We start from the raw sequence: 26,611 nt of genomic DNA, 5'->3' as shown, positions 1-26,611 counted from the left end.
CGACACAGCTGCTCACTGGGGAATGGCAGGATTTCACTAAGTTATTTTATATTTCCTTCTTTCCTTCTTTCCTTCAAATCCTTCTCCTGACCTACAAAGCCATCCATAACCAGGCCCCCCTTACCTCGCTGACCTACTCCATCACCACACCCCCCACACGAAACCTCTGCTCATCTGATGCCAACTTTCTCTCAATAACACAAAGGACCAGGCACTGGACCTGGGGCGACAGAGCCTTCTCCATTGCTGCCCCCCTCCCTCTGGAACTCACTCCCCTCTGACTGCACTGACCTCACAACATTCACAAACTCCCCTCTTCAGAAATGCCTCCAGTTTATGACAGCACCTGGATTTTACCTGACAGGCATGTCAAACTTTTATTTAATATGTGTTCCTTTGTCTCCCGGACTATGACAGTGTGTCATCTTCGTCGCCTCCCTCCTTCCTGTTGTCATAGACAAATGCAAAGGTACACAACTTTCCACGTTTGTTGTTAGCCTCCGTTTATTCACATTGTTATGTTTTCTTGTTGTTTCTTTGTTTTATTCTACGTCCACAGAAATTAAATGAAGGGACTGCTTCTAAAGTAGTTTGTCGTCTAACCCTGATTTCTTCAAAAACAACACAATGCACGACACGAGACACCATTGCTTCCATATACACGCTTTTCCCCAAAGTATAAATAATAATAAAACACCTATTCCAGTGATTTGGCCTGAATTCTAGGTATAAATAACCCAGGTGGTTTTTGTACTAACCTAGATGATTTGTTGTAGTCCAGGGTTGCAGCCACTTTCAAAGAAAAAATAAATCAGGCCAACACATCTGATAGTACTGACGTTAGTGGGGCAAAGGCGGCGTGCACATTTTCAGAGGTCATCGGGAAGTAAACACTTATTAATGGTTACCTGCATGAGAATCAGATAAACAGGTCATGGTAATGATTAAGCCAAGGTTGGCCAGGTTATAGGCCATGTGTGCGCAAAAGCATGTTGGATGAAAGCAGGTTCAAGCTGGTGCTAAAGAAGTGATTGTAATTGTTCTAGGACAATGATCTTTGACCCGTGATGTGTGAACGCGGTGGATACTGTGGTGAAGCCGAATGGATGCACACACACTTGACTGCTGCTACACGATTTCTCAAAGGTGAATGTAATGTGCGCTGCTGACTGAGTGAAATAAAAACGGAGAAAAAAGGAAGCAGAAGAAAATACAACCCAACCTAAGTTCACAAGGTCATTTCCAGCTCAGGGATTAGGTAAACCTAACAAAACTACACAAGCTGCAACTTATCAGACTGCTTGCATGCCAGGACTTTTTTTTTTCCTTCATGTTTGTGAGTGTGACAGAGAGCTGGCAGTCCTCAGCAGAGTCAATCTGAGACATATTTGTTCTTCGATAAAGAACATTCAAGGACTTTATTGTTGTTTTTACATATGTAACACACATTCTAATGCCTTGTTTTTAAGTGGACATGATGTGAGTGAAGCACGTTAGCAGGTTATTCAGTGTCAGAATGAGAACCAGGGAACACGGTCCCTAATCACAGGTCTGGCCACAGAGGAAATAGCACTTTAACTCCCGGCCTCAGCAGGTTGTCAGTGAGCTTTTGTGACGATCATTTTGTTTATTTTGATGAAATGCAGGAAACTGTTTTTATTAGTCTCTCACATTCCTCTGGTAACTAAGCGGGGCACTTGTGGAGAATGTGTTGCTCCGTGAATTGCTTCAACATGTGATCACTAAAAACCACCAGGGTGCTCAGAAACTCGAATCCTGGCTCTTTTTTTTCCAGCTTCTGAAAATACAGACAAGCTGAGTTTTTTTTGTTTTGTTTTGTTTTGTGGTTTCTTTTTTACCTTTGGACCTCTCGTAATTTCTCAGTATCACTGTTTACTTAGTTTCCAAACTTAATAATGGAGGATTCTGCGAAACATGTTGAGGAAATTTGATTACATTATCTATCACTGACAAACACGGTTTGCATTTTTTAAATATATAGTAATGGAGTGTAACTGACTTATTTTGGTAAAGTTGGTGGAAAAATAGAATTCTTTGACCTTTTAGATGGTTGTGTTCGTATTATCAGTGGATCAGTATGAATTCATAATGAGTATATGAGCACTGTGTGCTATACTTTGAGAATGTTCTTAAAAACAAGGTCAAATTGAAGAGGGCAAACTCTGTAGTTGGCAGTGAATTGCAAAATTGGACTATGACTTCCCAAAGTTTCTGACTTAAATGTTAAAGACGTGATCAAGAAAATTAAATTAATATTCTACAGAAAACAAACAACTTGATTTTATTGAGAAGAAAATGGGGAATTACCATAGTCCCTAAGAGCTTAGAGCTCTGTCCTTACATGTATGTTTTCATTTGTTTGTATGTTAAGTGTTTATGGTGAGCGCATCAGAAAACACCACCTTAAGCCAATGTGTACTTTGCTCTGAGGCTAACCGGGTGTCAGAAAACATTGGCCAAAGCCAAAAGAAGAAAAGTGCAATGAAGCTGCCAGCAAGCCTGGCATAAATTACATAAGTGAGAGAATAGTTGGTATCACCTCGCGAAAAAGAAAACTTGGACATTAAAAACAGAGGAAGAAAAGAAAGGTCATCTGGTTTCCATTAAGAAGATAAAATGGTTCACTCTGAGCCTCTTACTGACTGCTTTGTTACTGGGAGGCGTCCATGCTGCTCTCTCCATCATCATCCGGTTGACACAACATTAAAGGCTTCAAACAGCTGCACAGGGTTCCTTAATCAAAAACTAATTGTAATAGATATTGAGGAGTGCTAACACTCTGACCACTCAGCTGGTATCAGTTGTCCAAGGCTGGAGATATCATTAAATACAACAAAGGCATGATAGCCGAGACAGGGCAATGCAAGTGTGAAATACAACATGTGGCTGAAAAGGCACAGACACCCAGATACTATAAAGCACGGGTCCAAGGCGAGCCTGTCAAACTCGGTTATTTAGAAACAAAACAATGGATCTGGAAAATTCCTGAAAGTGGATACAGTGCCAGACTTTAGGAAAATTAGGAACATGTCAGACCTGATAAGAGTTTCAGTTTTGTGTATGTGTCATTGGGTTTGGTATGGCAGGCAGTTCAGGTCATTATTTATACTTTATCACACCTTTGCTATTATAATTTCATTCAAACACAGTCATACTCTCACGCCTCCATAATCACCCACATGTCGTACCATAAACAATCCTACCCGTGTAGAGAGTATAGAAGAATGTGAGTGAGTATAGTTGTTTATGTAAGAGAGCATATTATTGTATGTGACTGTGTTTGTATGACATAATAAAAGCTAATGTGTGAGACAGTATAAATTATGGGCTGTGCCTGAGACACAATATCTATTTCAGCTCATGAATTCTCTTTAATTTGATTAGTTATTATCATTAACAGTAATGTTCAATCAAAGACGTTTTCCCCTCCATATTAACCTTTCAGACAAACTCCCACTTAGCATATTAGAATTTGAATCCAACTTTATGCGCAAGGTGAGGGGAGCGCCTTCGTCAGAATGATACATGGTGACATGCTTTTTGATGGCTGAGAAAAGAATTAAGGCAACACAGTCTTCTTCACTGTGTCACTGCTTTTGACAAGGCTCATTCTTTTCCTGTTACAGAGGAGACTGTTTGATAAACCTGGCCTCAAATTAATCTCAACAGACTCTCTGAGGTCAGCACTGTAGCGGTGGACAGACTGCTAATGGGAGACACTTTTTTAAAGCCATCTAAATGACTCGGAGTTTTGGAAAGTGGTGACAATTTACCTCGGTGTCCAGAAGAATTCCATTCTTGACTTCTGTCTCGCCTGTCTGGACCCATTGAAACCTGACAAGACAGGTCAGATTTGGACAATTTCTTTTTCAATTGAATTCAAGTTTAGATCAGATTTAGCTTCACTAGATGGATTAGCCCACATGTATTTGTAAAACAGTATAAAAAAAAAATTGTACCAGATGAACTTTTCATTTTGCAAAGAAGTACAGGAATAAATGGGTAAAACAGTAAAAGCAATGCAACCAATAGTTGGAATCGATGGAATCAAGTAACACGTGCATTACTTCCAATGTTCTTGCTCACTTGCCATCATGCCCTCTCCCTCTTTCCTTAATCTTGCTTGTTTGGTGTTACACACTTGGATGCTGATTGTCTATGTAATACAGACATTTTACTCGAGTGGAATATGATATTTAGCGTCTTCATCGTTGTCTCATTGAGCTGCAAATGTGTACAGTGTGAACGCATCAGAGGTTTGTTTACATCAGAAGTGACATTATGGAGACAGTTCAAAGGTAACATTTAACATAAGTGTAGCCATGGCATCATTTGTGAGCATTTAAACTAATGCATGACTTTTGGTTATTGTTGATGTTTTGGTCTTCCAAACAGAATTAGAATTATTTCTGAGAGTATACACCATAGTGGACAGCGGGGAGAAGAAATATTCATCCTATTGCCTCTGTCAGTTTTTACAAAACATGAATTTCTTCCTGTGTGCAGTGCGATATGACATCGAAACTAAACTATAATCTATACTTAGAACGACAGGGAGAGTCATGTGGACCTAACTGACAATCAGCATCGCGTGAACTCAACCGACCTTGGTTTGAATGAAAGTCACATTTGTTTATATTTGAAGTTTTAAGGTGAGTAAAAGGTTAGGTATTAAGTTAAATTAAGTTCATGTAATGACATGCACTCTGTGTGTTGGTTTTACTGCTGCTCCGTTGGGAAGAGGGAAGGATATTCAAAGTCTACTGCATATTATATGTCAGTTTTGGCTTTGCTTCTGTCAGTTTTCTCTCAACATCAAGGTTTGCCTGTGCACGGTAATTGTGTGGAAAATGCATGAAGCGTCCACCTAGCATAACCACCCCTGCTGCACTCCCCTGTGGATAACAAATGGGCCTTTTCTCTGGGAATTGAGGCTAAACGATGGTTTCACTTAGAGAGCAAAGTGACTGTCCATCTTCATAACAGTGCTCTCCATCAAAGTGCAATGAATCCCATCCTTTCCCACTGGCTCTGATTAAACACAGGCAATGGATATCCCCTTTATGAAGGCCTGCAAACCTGGCCCTCATGTCAGTCTTGCACCTGCAACTATCAGCCTCTCCTTCTCGAGTAATATAAAAAAAAAAGCCTCCACACATCTGGCCGGGGAAGCAGGGCACGGCTCCAGCAGGGTTATTCAGCCATGTCTGTCTGAAAGTGACACATCTCTACTTGATTCAAATTACCCAAGACATTTCTTACTGGTGGGGTCACACAAAAACCCCACAGGTCACAAAGTTCACTGGCTGAGCGACTTTCACTATCGTTTATGCGTTGAGCCTTTTTCCTAATTGTTGTGTGATAACATCAAGTTGAAGCAGGCGCCACATTCACTCATTCAACTGCATTATTATACTCTGATTTTTGAGACATTGGTGGATCCGAAGACAATCCAACACTGTTAAATTCTCGCTGTGGACCTAAAGGCCTCAGTATGTTACTGTTATTAATTCTCTTTAAATTAGACTCAGATGTTTGATGTTTGTTTGTTAAAATCTGTGGTTCAGAAATAAAACGAGTCCAAATAATAAATTCTTACCATGTTGCTGATTTAATACCCTGTATTAGCACTGGGTCATAGACTGCACATAGAGCGGGACACTGTCACATCTAATCTTGTCTTTTGACCAATCGCTGCATGGTCTGTTAAACGTTTCTCTACGGTTCACATTAGAGCATCGTCTTGAGGCCACTTAGGCTTATCCCCGTGTACAGTGTTCATTTGGGGGAAAGGGAGCAAAGTGAAGGTGAAGGAGCTAATAGCATCTGATTAGCCCTACCATTGTCAGGTTAACATCTATTTACTGGCTACAGTGTTAAACTACGAACTTGTTCATCAAGTGTGACTAATAACACACACGGTAATGAGCACATTTAAGGAATTTACAGAATAAAGACAGACTGCTCTGTCACCTTTATTGTACAGAGGACAAGAAAGCCTTGGCTTATTAATCTGCTTTTAAAAACAATTTCTATATTAGATGGAAATGGCCATGAATGCCTTCAGCTGATCGGGGCAGACAAAGGTCAAAGCCAAAGCTGTTGAATCCAGAGCAAAGTGCTGATGTGCGTGTGTGCACATCACAAAGGTATCCCATTGTTCGTACATTAGCTAATGTCATTATCTTGTCTGTGAAGTCAAAAGGGCTTATCTCATGTTATAGGATTTGCAGCCACCTAGAATGATCTCATTGGGTAAACGTTTGGCAGAGTGACAGACAAACAGGATGAATATCCAACTTTGTGGAAGTGGTATCAATATACCAATAGAAACCTGACCCGATGACTGGCTACACTGTAGTAACGGATGCAGATGTAGCCATTTTTACACATGTTTTTGATTTTGTATCGAGCGTTGTGTGATGTGCATTGTGACATATGCTATGTTAGATTATTGATACATTTGTAAAAAAAAAAAAGAAGAAGAAATTAATGAATTAAACGTTAACACTAAACAATAAGGTACACAAAAAAGAGGTTAAGTAATCATTACCTACTTAAGTAATTATTATTTGGTGGTTTACTAATTGTTAACTAATGATTAGTTAACTATAAACTAATGACCTATGGATAATAAATGGAAAAGGACAGGTCAGTTCCACAGAGTGGAGGACAATGTGAGGAAGTGGCCTCATATAATGTATAATTATGAATTTATAAAAGTAGGGATTTTAACCCAGTTTTAATTACACAACTATATCAACAGTTATCAACTGTTACTTGGTACTCAACACTAACAATACTTCATATCATACTTAGCTGTGGTTCTACCTGCTGCTGCTGCTGACATCGCCTTGGAGGTTTTAGCAGTGTTTCGTAGCGTAGCCGCTTCTCCTGGTACTGGATGATCTTCTGTAGGTTTACTTTCAACAAAGTCAAACAGACATGGGTGCTTTGGTGGCTTCTTTAATTTTAAGGCCTTCCTTTTTCCTCACACAGAAAAAGTTTGAATGGCCGTCGTGTTTGCAGTCGATGATCAAAACATTCCCGTTACATTAAAGCCTGTCATTAAACCATGTTATCTGTCAAAGTTGTTGTCATGCCTAACTTAACCCTAAGCAGAAATGTGAAACCGGATGTCTCACACGAAAATAATGTCTTACATCTAATTCCTTGTTTCTGCTAAAAAAGATAGTTTGAGAAGTTACATTCCATAGCAGAAACAACAAGAACAAGAAACTATTATATTATAAATTAAATTATACTATTATATATTATATTATACTGCATACTGCAACGACTATGCACTCTTGACAATGACAATTGTCTACATATAACTTACTAAATGAGTGTTCAATTGAGATGCCATTTTAATTTCTAATGTCTTGAAAAATAAAACAATGTAATCATATTTGTATAAAATGCTATAACATAGTGAACAGTACATCTGTTTGTGCTTTAGAAGTCAACTGTTGCAACAAACAATACCATTTACCAACAGTGGGGGAGCCCGAGAGCAAAACCTACATTGTATGACTTTAAATCCAGGCAGCATTGTTATAGTGTAGCAATATAGCAGTACTGTGGGAAAGTGGGGTCACAGTAGTTGACACTACTTCCTTAATCCAGCCTTGTGATGTGTATCTTTCTTGGCAATCCTTAGATGGGCTGAGCTTTTATGTTGATCTTTCCCCAGAGCATCTTGTGAATTCATTAGTCCCATAAAGCCCATTTTCCATATTTGTTAACATGCTGGGTCACCTGTCTCACAGCTGTCCATGTTGACTAGAACTGCCTTTTCATCGTCGAGAGCTACCTGCCATAATGACCCAGTAATCAAGTGTCATTATCTTTCCAGCCAGTCTAGTGTACCATGCACAAAGCCACTGGAGGAATCCAGGCCCTGTCTAATTCATTTCTGCTGGGTATAAATGTCAGCGTCCTTTTGTGCGGATTACAGACATCCCCACGTCAGGGCTGGAGCGATTGTTATACGTGCAATGGTGGGAGTGGAAAAGAGCGTTTGATTTCAGATAATGCAAAACAAGACAAATGCCACTGGACCGATGGGGGCTTTTTGTCTAAACCTGGCTGCAGACATTAACCTGAGACCGTGACGGTGTCAGACAGAGCTTAAAAAGATGAAGATCACAGTAGTGTTGGTTACACACTCTGTTATTACAATTTGTCAGGTTTTATGATATAAGTGATAGCTGGAATTTTACTTTAACCTATTTGTGTGATTTGTAACCCTAACTCAAAGTCAGAATTTGTACATCATCTGTTGATGGATTATGAAATGAAGTTCACTTATGTCGCATAGTCTCCTGTGTCTTTGCATATCTAGCTCCAGCAAACCCAGTTTATAATTACAATTACTTTGTTTTGCAACACAACCAATGAATATTCACCCATTCTGAGAGGAGCAAATACTTAAGTTCAGACTTACACCTCCACTGAGCCATCTTCTCCTTTAACACTGGGTAGCCGTCATTTCAGTACCTTCTTTGTAAATTAAATAATATGTAATAGTGCAAATGCTTCAGAATCCACTGAAGCACCAGATGTGCATTTACATGTTCCCGTCTATACTCTAAGTTAACATCATTAGCATCATCTAAACCATCAACGTGTCAGTTAGAGCCCACACACATGAAATTGTTGAAGGATATTTTTCATTTAATCAACAGCTCCATATTAAATCAGATCAATCTATCCTAATGAACAGGCTATATACCCCAAGCGGTTAAGGTTGCAGTCATTAAACTCCTACTTAAGAAAATCTACCCTCGACCCAGATGTTTTAGCAAATTACCGACCTACAGTATAACTAATCTTCCTTTCAATATCCCAGAAAACATAGTTGCAAATCAGTAATGTGATTATTTGCAAAGAAACAGCCTGTTTGATGATTTTCATTATGTCATAGCACAGAAACAACCTTCTCATGGCCTCAGATAATGGTCCAGTCTCTATATGTGTTCTATTAGATCAGAACAGACCTCTGGTTTTAAAGAAACATACAAAACAAATATACAAAACAGTTTTCTTCAACTGCAGAACATCATAGATTTAGAAATGCCGTCCCTAAATGATGCTGAAAAACTATTGAATGCATTGGTTGCATCTGGATTGGACTATACTGCAATTCTTTGTCCAGAATTAAATATAAAATCACAGCTCGACTCTATTCCATTACTATAGTACCTCCTCAACATGGGCGGAGTCATCACTGCATGGCTGCATGAAACTGCCGTGACTTTGTGAATTTTTTGCGACACACATAAACTAGTGACTTGTAAAGAAGTTGTTTTCGGTGTAACTGAATCATTAGAATCAGTTCATTTTAAAGATTTGTTCACAGAATCATTCAGTACCTGTGGTTCCCAGAGTCTGTATGAGTAGAAGCCTTCAGTGACCAGGCTCCTCTCATGTGGAACCAGCTCCCAGTGTCAGTTCAAGTGGACATCCTCTTTGTATTTAAAGTTAGATTTAAAACCTTGCTATCCCTTAGTTATGCTGCTGGGGGCTAAACTGCTAGGTGAACTCCTATAGGTGACTCCAACCTTGCTCTTATTCTCCTCAGTGTGTTCTTCTTTTCATGTCTGTCTTCATTCCGCAGGTTCCTATGGTTCCAGGGCTACAGGATCCAGATCTATTGTTATCATTAGTAGTAGTAGTAGTAGTAGTAGTACTATTACCTCTCTGTCCTAACTCTGCAGATACCTGCGACTCCAGGGCTACAGGATCCAGATCTATTGTTATCATTAGTAGTAGAAGTATTACCTCTCTGTCCTAACTCTGCAGATACCTGCGACTCCAGGGCTACAGGATCCAGATCTATTGTTATCATTAGTAGTAGTAGTATTACCTCTCTGTCCTAACTCTGCAGATACCTGTGACTCCAGGGCTGCAAGATCCAGATCTATTGTTATCATTAGTAGTAGTAGTAGTAGTATTACCTCTCTGTCCTAACCTGCAGATACCTGTGACTCCAGGGCTGCAAGATCCAGATCTATTGTTATCATTAGTAGTAGTAGTAGTAGTAGTAATATTACCTCTCTGTCCTAACTCTGCAGATACCTGCGACTCCAGGGCTGCAAGATCCAGATCCAGTTGTTCGCCTATTACTATTAGTAGCAATACTACTTTGATCATTGCTTTTACATTTTGATTCAAATTAATGTCAGTACATGTTGTTCTCAATTCATGCTACTGCTAGTATGAGCAAAAGTACATGACGGTCTGTACAACTACTTAATACAACTGTTATACAACTGTTCCTGGTCTCTCTCTACTGGTCTCTTTCCTTTCACCGCAACCAGCTGAGGCAGATGGCTGCACATGTTTGAGTCCAGATCCGTTTTCCTGATCAAAGGGAGACTTTTTTTTATCTCCACTAATGACTATGAAGTGCTTACTCACTGTGTGAATTATCGGTTTTCTCTTCTCCTCTCTTTATAATATTGTAAGGTGTTTTGAGATAATGTGTTGTGATTGAGCACAATACAAATCAAATCAAAATAAAATAATAGAACTGATGAAAAATGGCTCAGTCATATAGTATATCATTCTTAATGGCCATTGCTTTGCCGAACATGTCTAATATCTTGTTGAGCAACTGGTGTATTGATTGTTAATGTCACCATTATTTAGTAGAGCAGTCTTGTGGCAGCTTCAACAATTCAAGGGCCCCTTTGTCCATTCATCAGCACTCTTGATTGGGCCCATGTCATGGTTAGCTGCAGGCCCCGCAGATAAAGATCAGGGGATGATTGGGCACACACATTCTTAACATGGCTGACCCGTGACATCTCAGGGGCAGGGAGGGAGCCTGTCATTATGCTGACAATGCGTCGCTTTCTTCCCCCTTATCTCTGCTGATGACATTGAGAGTTTTTGCATTAACTCATTAACGAAAAAGACTCATCATTAAAGGCCTCACACAAGCGCAGTGCGGCCGCAGTGACACTGCACCGCCACTGCACCGCCACTGCCAGCAGGAATGTGTCAGAGACTCTGCAGTGTGACGGCTAATTGATGCTTTAGTGACACTCTGAATATGTTCGAGATAAATTACAAAATATCACCATTTCGACTCACCAGCGTCACCACTGCATAACTCTTTTTTTTTTACAGGAATGGGGTCAATGTGAACAGAAAACTGGTTGAATAAGACGATGACAGCAGGATTACAGGATTACACTGGGGAACTAATATTACTTCACCAAATTCTACACTTTCTGAGTCATCATAGCATTGCCTTGCATTTGTAACCCTATAAACAGGCAGTAAGTGTAACTAAAACCAACTTATTTGAAACAATGTATATTATAAGGTTGTACAACATACTCATCATTATATAATTGCTCTATCTTGTCATTACTGTTATTGTAAGCTATGTGTCACATATCAAGTCCCTGTAACTGTTACTATGAATGTAAAATAACACATGTTTGTTATTAATCTTTAAATTCCTTCACTTGGTAACAGAATCAATTTATAAACAGCTTACATTTATTAGAAGGTAAGAACACCATGACCCGAATAATTGCCAACTTTTATAGTTACATTATAACCAAACACAAAAGGTTAAACCCACTTTTATAATATTTTGTGACCCAAAACGTGTTCTCAGTGGTGACTTTCTGCATCTGTTCCAACCACATATTTACACTATTTTGATTCCGACGTAATAATCTTCTTTTCTTCTGATATCACTGCATTTATATTAAGTTTCAACTATATATCACATCAAGACTCCACCTGTGAGTGCTTACATGCGCCGCTCATGTGTTAATGCTGTCATCTCCACAGATCAGTCACAGCACAACCCCTGTTTATGGTTATGTCACCACAATTACAAGGGAGAAGGAGGGCAGAAATAAAGTGTCTGTGAGAGATTGATAGCTTTGGTCTTTAGTTCAATTGTAAATTTGAATAGCAAGTCCCTTTGGGATACAAGAGCTCTATTTATGATTAAGAAAGAACCTCCATAATACAGTAGAGTAGGAAAAAGTTTGCTCCCTCTCACAAACAGGCAATTAGCTTGATGAAATTACTTTTTTACACACTCTGGTTTTGTGAACCCATATTACAATGGGCATCTTTATAGTTTATGGTTTTATGTTTAATCCATTTTTGTTTTAATTGTGATCGATATATAACATGGGTGCAGGCACATAGATAATTCTGTTTATCGATACTTATTGTATGTGTACTGTATACACAGAGTATGAATGTTTACTTGTTGTGTTTTTTTACAATACAACATTATAGTTTAGTCATGCATCCAGTTCTAAGCAGATGTAGCAGTGTTTTCACCCTGATGCTTGCGCCATGAGCTTGCTGCGATGCAAGTGATGCTGCCTGACAGTGCACATTTGTACCACACTGTGTTTCCTGAAAATCACTCACAGGCTGCTGTTCACTAATGTCTCATTTGTAGAGGAAAAGCTGGATGATAAAAAAAAAAAAAAAAGGAGACAGGAGTTAGTATTAGTTAACACTCTGGAGCAGTCTAATGATGTGAAGAGCTATAAAGTAAGCTGTGTAAAGGATTATTACCTGAGCCATTACAGGCAATGGCTTTATGACTGCAAAAAAAAAACAAAAAAAAAGAGAGAGAGAGAGAGAGAGAGAGCAGACTGCAGATTATAAAAGCAACATCATTCATTGTGTAGATGTGTACAGAATGATGCAGGCGACGTCTTTTGGAGTTCATCAAGTGTAAGCAAACAAATGAAAAAACACCCACTGTTACATTAAAGTTCAGAGTGAAATTTAAACTGGTGACACGTCAGTACAGTAGGTTGTAAAGAAAAACAAACAGAGAGATGGCTTCAGTTCAATAATGTGATGACTTCCCACTGCTCGCTAAAGTCTGATAGCTCATCATTACTGTACACGCCTGCCCTAAGCCTTTCTTTACTCATTTAGTCATTTAATTGGCACCAACTGATGGTTTGTCTTGTTGGCTGCAAGACATGTGTTTTGTTTTTTTTTTTCCTCCCTTCACTGATATTTTGTCCTTTGCAAAGCAGATGAGGCTTTTCAACTTCACACAGCACATGTGTGGAAGTGCAGCCTGAGGGTGCATACTCCCGTGCCAGCTGTTGTCAAGAAAATTACGCCAGTTTATAAGATTTGTTTTGCAGTACACAAGACATGGTGATAATCCAGTAGTACTTACACTTAGATAATAAGTTCATTTTTGTTCTCTGTTTGTTTTAATGTTCTCAAGTCTGTTTGTTCAGCCACCACTGGTGTTTACAGCGGCGTTACAGCTGCTCATCGATCCACACTCTCAATGTGATGCACCAAAGCTGATTAAGTGTTTTCTGCGCTACATTTTAGTCACCTTTTTATATATCTCTTGTACTTGTAGAACATTTAATTATATATATGTATACATATATGTATATATGTATATATATGTACATATATATATATGTATATATATATATACATATATGTATACATATATATGTATGTATATATATGTATATATATATATATGTATGTATATATATATATATATATGTATATATATATATATATATATATATATATGTGTGTATAAATATGCACAACCTCTGACATGGACATATTGTAAATGTCTTGGTTTAACTGAGTATATATATAAATAGGAAAACATTGGTCAGCATTTACACATTGACACAGCCATTTAGTTTGCATGGCACAGTGGATTGTCATGGTGATTATACCCCGTAAGCTTTGCTAGTTAATAAACTGGAAATGTGCTGAAAAATATTGTCATGCCTGTGTCTAACCTCTGGGTACTATCACGTGTCAGCAAATCCCTGCTCCATTTAATGTCAGTGGAGCTAGTCTAAGGTTTGACTTCGGTGACATCACCCAGGCCGGCCAGTATTGATTCTTATGTGGTAAACCCTTAAAAAAAAGCAGCTTCTGCATGTCCTCATATGGCGGCACAGTCACCAAGATCAAGCGATTTATTTTGCTCTAGCGTTTTTTGTTACACTGAAAAAAAATCGTTGCGTTTCCGAGTCGTCGCTGGTGTGGAGAGTTTCACCAAATCCTGCTTCCGTTCCAGGACTTTGTCCGTCATTGATCACACGTACGGTGTCAGTAGAAATGATCAAACCTGGAAGCCCTATATTTGTCCTGCTGCAGTTGTTAGTGTGGTTCACTGTCGTGATAACACTCTCTTATGCTTTCATTTAAGGGCGACTGCAGTATATGTCTTACCAAACTTACATGTTGAAATTCTTCTAAATACTGCAGTGGAAAGTAAAACTACACCTTTCAAAAATAATTCACTGACTCGATCGTTTCCCTCACGTTAAAGACGGTGTTGCAAATGTTCAAACTCTCCATGTAGACTGCACCTAAGAAATAACAGCTTATTTTCAGCGAAGGGGAACTTAAAGGCTTTACATGTGGTTTGGCTGCAGCAGCAGGAATAACACAGACTGCCAGTGTATTTTTGATCTACTCTGCAAAATCGGGAAAAGCCAAAGACTTTATTAGAGAATGATTTGTTCAGCTATTTTGGGGCAGAGAATTATAGTGAGTCACACTTTCACTGTTTCCAACCTTTCTTAACAGCACGTCTCTAACAGTCAAAACAATAGTTCACTTCTTAAAATGTACAGTGTAAGACATTAAAGGAACGCAGCCAAAAACAGCGTTACACCTTTGAAGTCATGAAAGTGGCAGGCAATACTGCTAATTACAATTATGCACAACACCACCAAATTGGATATTCTATAACTGTGCAGAGACATATTAGTGTTGTTGATGCACCTGGGTTTTATTTTTGTAATTCTTTAATGCAAACACCGGGAAAATCGAGCTCTCGTGTAGTTTGAGAGAGAAGAAATTGACTTCATCTTGAAATGAAAGAACATTTAAACGCATTTATCAATAAATAGCTGAAATAGTACGCTGCCTTTTCTACATTAGCTTTACAAATCACACTCTACAGCTACTACATTGCACCTTGAATTACAGTAATTCAATACACTGTCTGTTGCCTTTGGGGCCAAATGTGAACCATGTCTGGTTCAGGACTGAATGGTGCCACTAGTACCCACCGCCTCCCCCCCCATCTCTCTTTCTTGTGTCTTCTCCTAAACTTTGTCACTGTCTGAGCATTAAAGTAGAAAACAAAAGGTGCACTGCCCACATTCCCCCCATTTAAAAAAAAAGAAAAGGGGAGGGCAGATCCCACTCAAAGAGACACGTCTCACAAGTGCCTGGTGCAACCACAGTCCTCTACTCCATGGTTGCTCCACTGGGACAGATGGGGCTTCAGCTGCTTTGCCAAAGGGCACTCAAGCACTATAAGTTCCTGCAGGTCACAGAGCTCTTATTGCACCATTTTCCTTGCCAGACTTTACCAGTTAGTCCTCAGACTTAAACCATTGACCTCATGGTCGCTGCTGCTGCTGCTGCTGCACTGCCTCTGCCTCTGCCTGGAGTAATCATCACGCCTGCTCCATCACTGCAGTCTTTAACAGCCACAACAACAGCAACACACCATTTATCATTTGCACCACTCATTTCCCTCCATGCTACACTTTTGTTCACTTCAAACATAACAGCCATGATTCAGACAGACCAGCGTTTACAAATACATTAAGAGCACGCTGGCAGTCCGCCTAAAGAGTGATCATTGAGACAAATTGATCCCTATCTGTTTAAATTGGCACTATAATCTGTCATTGGCAAATTGAACAGTGGACTATCTGGGATCCACTGCCATTTCAGATGGTGGCCCTCGGGACACGCAGACAGAGATAAAGTGATCTACAGCACTGAATTCACTTTTAATATAACTGTTTCTAACAATACCACAATTTCATCATTTGTAATGTGCCACTCTTTCACATTTATGCATATAATTCAGCTGTTCAGAGTTAATAGTTTTAGAAAAAAAAAATGTATATAACTGTTTGCCATTAAAATATACACCAGAATAATGAATTCATCCACAAAGAAAGTCCAGTCAAAGAAACTAAACATATTGACACGTTAATGTGATGGGAAAAGGTTTTTGTTTTTATTAACAGCTTTTTATTTCAATAAAAACAAATTATAAATAACTTCTTCATAATAATAAGTCTGCAAAGTATCACAATGAATCAAAAATATATACATCATACATTGATTTCGTGCAAACATGTAACTAATTAGTTTTTATTATTATTATTATTATTATTATTATTATTATTATTATTATTATTATTATTATTATTATTATTATTTCCACCGTTACAAGCAACACCACAACACGGCAGGAGGAGACAAGAGATGAAACCTTCAGTGGAGAGAGTTAAAAGCTGCTGATTGATATGCAACGCAGCGCATTAAAACGGCGGGACATATGGGGCACAAGCGCCATCAATCAAGTGATCTTTATCTAGCAGGGGGAAAAAAAACTGTCTGTGACTGTTAAAGTGGCTTTTGTATATCTTTAAAAGTGTGTTACAAATTACGCATCTATACCAGAAACAGATGAAACCTGTTGCCCACTCTCTCTATGCTATTATCTTCAATTAATTCCTCTTTTTCTTTAATATTTCATTTTAAATTGTAGGTTGTCAAAACCTAAGACGATTTTTTTTTCTTGTGGGACAATTACGTTTCTGTCCTGTTTTCCACGGTCATCTAATTCAATCGGACTCTTCAAGTTGATTAGCCAGGTTGACCTTTGCTCCTGCGCGGGTCTGGGGGGGAGGGGAGGGGGGGGGTTAATCAAGCCGAGAACTTGGAGACCTCCGGGTCTCTATACCCTTCTCTGCATGAAGTCAGAAATAAGATTAAAATCAACTTTTATTTCACTTTCTTTTTTTTTACACACGCGCGGGAGCATACACGCGAGCGCTCCTCGCGTTTCGACGCATGAATGAGTGAGTGAAAGCGTTTTACCTTTTCTTCTTCTTCTTCTTCGCACGCGCGTAAATCGCCACCGTTATCTCCTCGCCATCGATTCATTTAACTGCACTTGTCCCAATCAGCATCTCTCCACTCTGGCGCTCCGCGGCTCCGTGGCGTGCGTGAGCTTTGTTTTACTAACAATAATAAAGTGATTCACTCCTCGCGAGCCGGGGCATGGGAAATCATTACACACATGCAGCTATTTGTGTGTGTGATCAGTAAATATTTAGTGCAGTCGACTTCCTCTGTCTGCTCTTAATCGATACCAGCAGTCCCGTTGGGCTGTGCTATTTTGCGCATGCATGCAGTCTTTCTTTTTTCTTTTTCTTCTCGCTTTATTATCTTTTGCTTGAATGGAGGGCAAACTACTAATCACACACAGAGAGGGAAGTTCATTCTAAACCCGTGGAAAATGGGAAATAAATAAATAAATAAAAGGGTGGGGGTGCGGGGCAATTATAAATGAAGTGTGTGAAAAATGTATATGCGTATAAAATAAAGTGCTTATGTTTTCAGCTTGGTATAGTTTAACTTTGGCTGTAATTATTTTACATATTGGATTTGTTTTATTATTTTTTTATTAAAAAAGTGAGACACTTGCTTGTTTGGATGAGTGTGTGTTTATTTTTTTTACAAATAAGAATTTCATTGGAATAATTAGTATTCAGCAAGTGTAATAGTGTGAATAAAATTTGTATCATGAAAAAAATAATAATAATTAAATAAATAATTTTAAATACACCTCTAATCACAGCAGTCCTTGTGCCTAATCGCGTGTTCATTTCAAATGCGCGTGCTCTCGTATAGCTTCTGCGTGTCCGCCATACTTAAAGACAGGTGTCTGTTTCTGCCGTCAGCCTCCCTCCCTCCCTCCCTCCCTCCCTCTCTCTCCCCACCACAATAGCCCACACAAAGCAGCGGCGTGCAGCGCGCATTGGCCATTACATTACTGTTACAGGAGAGAGCGAGCGAGAGAAGATCCGTGGCGGCTGAGAAGCCCTTGCACGCGCGCTGCTGATCACCCATGACACCATCAGCGGCAGTCAAATGATACTGCGCTCGGACACAGCGTCAACTTACATGACGCGAATCAATTTGCTGCAAGTCTTCGGGCTCTCCCTCAAAGTTTCTGCACGAGCATCATCACCACCACCACCACCATCATCATCACCACCACCACCACCAACAGACATTGCAATCTTCCAATAAACAGCGCAGCAGCGTGCCTCTTTTTTGTGTCTCGTCCCGTCTGCTGGAGAGGAAGCTCTGCCAGTTTTCAGTTCTGAGCTCTGTGTGGAAAAAAGGGGAGACTAAATATATTCTGAATAAGAGAGAAGATGCATCCCGCCACGGACGAAACAGCAGCCTATGCATTTGGTAGGTTTGTTATTATGAGAATACAGCCTCACTCTCACCGGCAAACGCAGGTTTACTTCATGACTATCTATCTGCAAGCTGTGCTCGGTCTTATTGTGATCGTGATGTGACATCAGCGAGAATGTGTGTTCAGTGCGCACTGTGGAAAATGTGCTAGATGTACGTTATTATTTGCTGTCGCTCCTAACACATGGTGAATAAAGCGTGGCTGCTCCATTTATCACAGTGAAGTGCATCAAATGTATACTCACCCTTTGAAGTAAACGTGCGTCCCCGGTGAGTCTATTGTGGAGTATTAATTTAAAAAAAAAAATTATAATTATCATTATTTTTGTTGACTGGCTCTCCGTGTTCACGGCAACTGTAAATAAAATTAGATAACATAAGTCATATAGCCGAAACAGTAATCGGACGCATTTGCTTTTTAAAGATACAATTCGGTCTAAATAAAGTGGCAAAAAAAAAAAAAAAGTAAATCCAACTTTGGCAACTGTCAAAGCTTTGCCGTCCAAGTCAAGTCAAAACAGATTTTAAACAAACAGGCGTGAGTTTATAATGGAGCTCGTTAGTTTTGGTCGCTGAGCGAGACGAGACTGAAGCAGTTTCCTTGTCGGGTGGCTCCTCTAAATTGAATCTTATTTCAAAGCACGGGGAAATCATACGCTAGGGGGCGCCCATATACTGTCATACACCCTGGGACAAAGCAGCCTGACTGCTGCTGCTGCTGCTGCTGCTTCTGCTTCTGCTGCTGCTGCTGCTGATGATGATGATGATAGTACTGTGTCTGTATATTCACTGAGGCTCGGTTCAGGCTATGGGTTCACGTGCAGGGCTGTGACCCTGCAGTTTAACTCTGATATATTAACTGATTAAATAAAAACCTAAAATGAATTTAATGAAATAATAATAAAATAAAATAAAATGTTAGTCTGCAGCAGCTCCTCGTTGTATTTATTTTATTGCAACAGGCAACAGCTTTTCCACTGTTATTGTATCAGAAACGTGTTGTGTACCTGTCAACCTGACCTTCCTGTGAAGGGCCGTGGCCTTTTTCAGCCCCCAGGACTCCCCCATTAAAAGCTGTAGGAGTCATTTGAAGTTGTGGCCATACCGATACTCCCTGACCCTGTTGTGAGTTTGGGATATTGTTGGTGGTCAGTGGGATTAGGATGTGCAGCGGACAGACACTTACTTATCATAACATTTATAGAAGAGGTGTGGAATGTAATTATTCAGTTTGGTGTGATTAGGTTTATTAGCCTTCACTGGAGGGAATATATATATATATATATATATATATATATATATATATATATATATATATATATATATATGTATATATATAATATATAATATATATATATAGATTAAAAAAAAACATTCACAGAGATAAGATGATGATTGTGATGAGTGACCCTGTTTAGTGGCTGGATTTAATGCACATAGACAACATTAAGTGTTCACCTGCTGCTTTGTTCGCTCATGTCCTAAACAATGTATAAAAGTGTAATTATTAGCATCATTCAGTGGGTGTTTATTGCGATGCTGTGTGTGTTTTTTTTAGTTTGCAAATGTCAGTTAACAAGATTAAGGAATAATAATCTGATAAAAGTAATGAAATAAAGGTACATTAATGGTGAGGTAATTTTTATAGTGTCCACAAAATGCAACTCTGGAGAGCTGTGTCGCATTTATATTATTTTTATTGAAGATTTATTTTTATTTTGTTTTCATTGAATTGCTGAGGTTTTTACGATCATACATGCGACTCTATCTTATACAGTCCGGGCGATTTAAGTGACTAAATTACCTCTCGCTCCGGAAAACCGTCGTCTTTTAGGACCAAGCGGCCCTCTCGACCCCCATACTGGCTCTGGCAAGGTACCAAGTAGCACAAGTGCCGACTAGCCAATGGGGTTGAGGGGGAGGTCCCTGAGCTCTGACCAGTCAAACACATTCTCCTTCCTTATATGGCAGCCCATCTCCATGGTAACGTGTGCTAAGTTGCAGCAGTCGTGTCAAAGTTCACTATATAGAGAGCTCAGTGAGCTGATCAGAGAGAAAGCATTCAGCCAGCCCGGCTCCTACCAATCGCAAATCACTTCCTAACCTCCGCCTTTTTAACATATTTGATTACTTTGAATCTCTGCTCCTCTCTGCCTATTATTTTTCACTCAATACGGAGGAGGTTTAGTGGGTTGTGATCTTTGTTTTATTTTTTTTTGAAATTTTTGCTTTTGTGCTTTCGCTTTTTGGAGGAGAGATAGTTGTGCGTCTTCATATTCCGAGCTCTGAGAACATTGGCGTCAGCTGCGCGCGTTACTGGCACCAAAAAAGAAAAAGGGGAGAAGACGCGATTTTTTTTTTTTCCTTCCTTCCTCCAACCCGGTTGGTGATTTTCTTCAAGACTTGTGCTGGAACTTGATAGTAGCTGCTACATTGTGCTCTCACCAGTTGTTTTATGCTGCTGCTGTTGCTGCTGCTGCTGCTGCTGCTGCTGCAGGCGCGGTCTCACACCAACCTGCTCCATTATTATTATTATTATCCACTGACAGTCCATGCTACCTCTGTTGATTATTCCAATATTGAAGCCACCGTTTCCCATTGATGGCTGTACTGGATGGCTGACTGTAAGCGCCACTGGACTTGGCCTTTAAGCGCAAGGCAGCGACTCAGCTCGCCATCGCATCAGTTTTGAAACCCGGTGCTTCGCAGCGTCTCCAACAGCAATAACTCACCAGTTTTCTGGAGTGGATTCAGCGTGTAGGCTCTAGATTTGACATTTTCTCTGACTGGCTGATCTCAGTTTACCGCGTTTTCCTTCAGACATTGTTCACCGCGACACCAAAACGGCAGACAAAAAGTTTCTTTACGTTGACTGATAGATATGGCAATGGTAGTGTGGAGAGGCTCCCAGGACGATGTGGCTGACACCCAAGGCGCCCTTTCCTCGCAGACCCAAGGAGGACTATCTCTCCCCACGCCTCAAGCAGGCCAGTTGAACCTGACAGCCTCCCAGGTGGCCCCTCCGACCCCTCACACACCGGTCCAAGGAGCCCCGAACAACACGCAGTCCACGCCGACGAACCAGGGCACGCAGCAGTCGGAGAAGCAGCCGGCGCAGATCGAGTGCGTGGTGTGCGGGGACAAATCCAGTGGCAAACACTACGGCCAGTTCACATGCGAGGGCTGCAAAAGCTTCTTCAAGCGGAGCGTAAGACGGAACCTCACTTACACATGCCGTGCCAACAGGAATTGTCCAATCGACCAACACCACCGCAATCAGTGTCAGTACTGCCGCCTCAAAAAATGCCTTAAAGTCGGCATGAGACGGGAAGGTATTGGGATTTTTTTGTTTTCTTATCCATGTATGCGTGTGTCTGTTTTGTAGAACCGTGTGTGTGTGTGTGTGTGTGTGTGTAGCCCTCATGTCCCGCCCCGCCTGCGCTCTCTTTCCCCGACTGTTCCTTCAAGGCTCTGCGGCTGGAGCTCGCGACAGAGCCGCTGTGTGATGTGGTGGAGACGGCGCACACCGGATCTCATCCCCGTCGCGACGCTTAATTCACCAAAACAGCCGTAATATGTGTTTGGATGGAGACGACATTTGAATACACGATACACAATATAAAAAAAAACCATCTGCGCTATTATGGCGAGTGTCGAATTAAGACAGCGTGTTCTGGCTCCATCTCCACATCTCTCCGTGTCTGAAGCTCGAATTGAACACAAAGCCTGCATGTGCGTGCACCAGCGCGAGAATATATCTCAACATTAGAGACGAAATTAGGGCCTTGGGTGTCTTGTGTGTCTGTGTAAAGGCAGAGAGAGATGAATTGCTAAGTAGGTTAAGGGTTAAACATGCAAGGTCTCTCTTGCCCTCTTTGTGTTCCTGCACAGCCAGCTCGTGTTGCTGTTGCTGAATAACATCGTTTCGAAGCTATGTGTTCAACGTGTTTTAAAAGCGCACTAATCTCCAGTGTTTCAGCACATGCACACGATGTGAGCCAATATTGTGCCATTAGTAACCTGTCTGTCTGCCTGTCTGTTTACATGTATGCATACACACACGTGTGTGTATGTATACATATATATGTATATGTATGTGTGTCTTTATAGAACTGTGTGTGTGTGAACGTATATGCAGTGTGTAAAATGAGTATTTGTGTGTATATTTCGGTGTTCTAACAGCACACTTCTTTGTGTGTTTATTCATGTTCGTAATTGTATGACAATTAGTAGAATTCAGGCTTCAATATCTGCAGTTTCTCTTTTTACTGCAGCCGTGCAAAGGGGACGGGTGCCACCCACGCAGCCACACCACGGTCAGTTCGCCTTGACAAATGGAGACCCACTCCACTGCCATTCCTACTTATCCGGATATATCTCTCTTCTGTTGAGAGCGGAGCCCTACCCGACGTCCCGCTATGGCAGTCAGTGCATGCAGCCCAACAACATCATGGGTATCGAGAACATTTGTGAACTCGCAGCCAGGATGCTCTTCAGTGCAGTGGAGTGGGCCAGGAATATTCCCTTCTTCCCAGACCTCCAGATCACAGACCAGGTGGCTCTGCTGAGGTTGACGTGGAGTGAGTTATTTGTGCTGAACGCCGCGCAGTGCTCCATGCCCCTGCATGTGGCTCCTCTGCTGGCGGCGGCTGGCCTTCACGCCTCCCCCATGTCCGCGGACAGAGTTGTGGCCTTTATGGACCACATTAGGATCTTCCAAGAACAAGTGGAAAAGCTCAAAGCTTTGCACGTTGACTCTGCTGAATATAGCTGCTTAAAGGCAATTGTGCTTTTCACCACAGGTAAGACAATAGACCCAACACACACACACACACACACACACACACTCAAAAGTTCAGCCTGTGTGAATGTCACTACAACACGTGCATTGACATCAGCTAAATCATTGCTGACCCAAATATGGCTTATAGATGGCGCAAACCATGCTGCCTTCATTGTCATTGGTTTTAGGCCCCGAGGCTGATAAATTATAAAACCACTTGGTTAATCAACTGTTTCATCAGAAACACACACACACACACACAAACACGTAGCTCAACTGGAAACTGTGGCCTGACCACGCAAGAGATTTCTTAATTAAATTGACAGCAAAACACGGGAACGTGCGGCCCCCACTGACTAAAGCCCGAGCTGAAAAAATGAAGTCTGATAACACAACACACAGTGATCAGCGTCCACAGCGTCATCAAATCTCGCTCTTACTGTACACTTATAGGGAGAATCCAATAGCTTACACTTTGTTTTGTTTTGTTTTTTCCCTCTTTCTTTCCACCATTTATCACTGTGTGCATACCCCACGTCTTGTTTGTAAGGGATGACAGATATAAATGATGTCAGGCTAGGGTGGTGGTGTGGTGGTGAATGGAGGGGTGGGGGTTAAAAAGAAAGACAAGCCTGATGTCCCATTTGCACACAGTAAAAAAAAAAAAAAATTGGGTTCCACACATGTGCGAGGAAAAACAGCCTGCAGAACCAGCCTGTCATTTTCAAACATGTCAGTATCTGAGCAGTTTGGTGTGATATTGACCAGTGACAGGAGCGGTGGCTTTTGTTTCAAAATAAATAAATATTAGTATTAGTAGTATTATTATTATCATTGTTAATATTATTATTTTCATTCTTATTAATAATAATAATATTATTATTATTATTATTGTTATTGTAAATATGGTAATTATTATTATTTCCAGAAACGGATCTGGAGGCGTCTCTGGACTTGCTCCAGAACTAGGTCACGACCCGAACTTCCCTGCTATTTTGTTACATTAGCTACACCATTAAAGAAGGGGGGTAGGGGTGTGTGTGTGGGGGGATTTTACAAGGTTTCACCGCAGACTCAACGCATGTCTTTGAAATGATATCATACCTGCGAGACATCAGACTTTCACAGTATTTCATTTGGCTGCAGCAGCTCACTATTGTTCTACATAGTGGTGGCTTCTTAAAGCCCAATCTGAAATAATCACATTTCATATTATTAGATATGTTATTATTATTATTATTATTATTGTTACCATTATTATAATTATTATTATTATTATTATGATTACTATTATTAAGCCCTAAGGTCATTGTAGCTTCATTAGTCTCCTTCATATTTACCTGCAGACAGACTGGAGGTGTGTATTGAATGTCACGCCTTTTGCTACTTTGCTACTTTGGTGTTTTTGTTTTTTTTTTTTATGTTGTTGTCATGTACAAAGTTTATAAAGTTAAACAGTGCACGTACAAGCTTTCGTTCCTTCTCTTACTGGCACACAGACAGCAGCCGCCCACACGCAGCAGCACAGATAGTGATTATGCGTCTCTGATGGTATAGTACAACGGCAACTCCGTAGGCTATGGACCCCCTTTTTTTTTTTTTTTTCTCCAAGCTAAATCTCTGCTCACTAAAGGTCAGCAGGTCTCCCTGTCTCTCCCTCTCCCTCCCCCTCCTCTCCTCCTCGCTCTGCCGTTGACTGTGAAAGATATATGCCCCATGTTAAAGAAAAAAAACAGTCTTTGCTACATGTATGTGCGTAATTGTTTACTTCACGCTTGTCAGAAAAGTGGATTTTGTGCAGATAAAAAAATCCGAGTTGTAAGGCTAATGGCAATAAAATCAGAAACACTAAATTAAGCAGCCATTTTCTTATATATATATATATTTATTTATAAATATGTTTAGTATATTTAGTGAGTTATTATTATCAGTTCCTGCATCCGTAGAATACATTTTATAAACAATATCACCTATGAATTTTAAAATTTTAAAATTAAATGTGTCTTATTTGTGGTGTCTTGCCAGTGTAAATATTATAATTAAAATGTATTTTTTAAATTTTTGCTATCGTAAATGTGTGGACATATTATTAATGACAACAAAAGCTACATGTTAAATATAAGGAGATAAAGTAAATGTTTTACATAAAAACACAAAAACAAAATCACCACTGTGGGTGAAAACCTCGCGTTAGGTGACACTTTATTAATGTTTATTTGCTTTCCCCTCCTCTCAGATGCTTGTGGCCTCTCAGATGTGGCCCATGTGGAAAGTTTGCAGGAGAAGTCCCAGTGCGCCCTGGAGGAATATGTCCGGAGCCAGTATCCAAACCAGCCAACACGGTTTGGGAAGTTACTACTCCGCTTGCCTTCCCTTCGCACAGTCTCTTCCTCGGTCATAGAACAGTTATTTTTCGTCCGATTGGTAGGTAAAACCCCAATTGAAACTCTCATCAGGGATATGTTGCTTTCGGGGAGCAGTTTTAACTGGCCTTACATGCCAATTCAGTAAACCAAGAAGGACACGAACAAACAAAAGGTGGGGCTGAAGGGGGGTGGTGGTGGTGGTGTGTGTGTGTGTGTGGGGCTGTGGGACTACAATGATTTTAGCTGCTTTTGTGGAAGGAATAAAAAGAAAAAAAAAGGCTGTTACACGGGCTGGCTTTCATGAAGAAAGACATTGACGTAAATGACTGTGAATCCACCCTAACCACCCGGCCCCCACACCCCGTCACCACCCACCCACTCAAAAAATGAGACATACATCTATACTGAACTTTCAAAATGGCAGATACAAGCTCCCTGTGTTCATGAAGAACAACCTGTGTCGATTCATTTTCTTTAATGGAAGAAGAAAATAAGGGGATGGGGGGGGAAGAGGGTTTTTTGTTGTTGATCCTTATGAGGAAAAATTTAAGTATTAAGTGCATTTGAAATGATCATTTGCGTAAAGGGAGAAAAAAAACTGGAGAAAGGGAAATTTCCTTCTCTCAAAATGACTTGTCCTGTGTCCATGTATAGCTGTGTTTTTGTTTTTTTTATTACTTTTTTTTTATTATTATTATTCCTCCTTTCTGGTTCCAAACCGGCCTTTGTGATTTCTGTAGTACAGTTGGTGTTATTTTCTAAGACGACTATTATTTTTTATTATTTTTAAATGGTGAAATAACAGTGGAAATATAAATGGAAGACACGAAAAAAGTTCTACAAAGAATTAAAACCACAGCAATAGGAGTGTAGGCTTATAATCTATAGGCTCAATGCTGCAAGCGCACTTATATTCTTTTAGGATGACCAATACCATCAATCTGGGGGGAATGGGTTTTTGTGAAGGGGGGGTAAAAGTTTGTGATATCAACGGAGATATTTAGCTCTTTATTAATGTGAAGTCATGGGACCACTTTTGTTTTCCACTTTTACGAAGCCACACGAGTTCTACAAATAAAGGGATTTTTAATTTGACGCTCGAATTCACGACTCGTTTACACAAGCGAGTTGT

The 26,611-nt window shown here is 40.2% G+C and overlaps 1 protein-coding gene across 3 annotated transcripts; it reads left to right on the top strand.

Annotated features, from left to right (window-relative positions):
* The first annotated feature begins 18,212 nt into the window (after positions 1-18,212).
* Positions 18,213-25,746, top strand: nr2f2 (nuclear receptor subfamily 2, group F, member 2). Of its 3 annotated transcripts, none has more exons than XM_044035753.1 (3): positions 18,213-18,324; positions 22,605-23,132; positions 25,350-25,746. In XM_044035753.1, exons 1-3 carry the CDS (start codon positions 18,285-18,287, stop codon positions 25,622-25,624), a joined length of 843 nt encoding a protein of 280 aa, XP_043891688.1. In that variant the 5' UTR covers positions 18,213-18,284; the 3' UTR covers positions 25,625-25,746. The 3 variants fall into 3 exon arrangements, with proteins under 3 accessions (XP_043891688.1, XP_043891686.1, XP_043891687.1); XM_044035751.1 differs by lacking the exon at positions 18,213-18,324 and adding an exon at positions 20,060-21,662 and having other exon boundaries at positions 22,587-23,132; XM_044035752.1 differs by lacking the exon at positions 18,213-18,324 and adding an exon at positions 20,062-21,662.
* The last annotated feature ends 865 nt before the right edge of the window (positions 25,747-26,611 follow it).

The sequence above is a fragment of the Solea senegalensis genome, linkage group LG10 (genome assembly GCF_019176455.1).
Source record: "Solea senegalensis isolate Sse05_10M linkage group LG10, IFAPA_SoseM_1, whole genome shotgun sequence".
In the NCBI taxonomy this organism is placed as follows: Eukaryota; Metazoa; Chordata; class Actinopteri; order Pleuronectiformes; family Soleidae; genus Solea; species Solea senegalensis.
The sequence above is the reverse complement of the archived record's forward strand: the minus strand, read 5'-3'. Positions and strand labels throughout refer to the sequence as shown.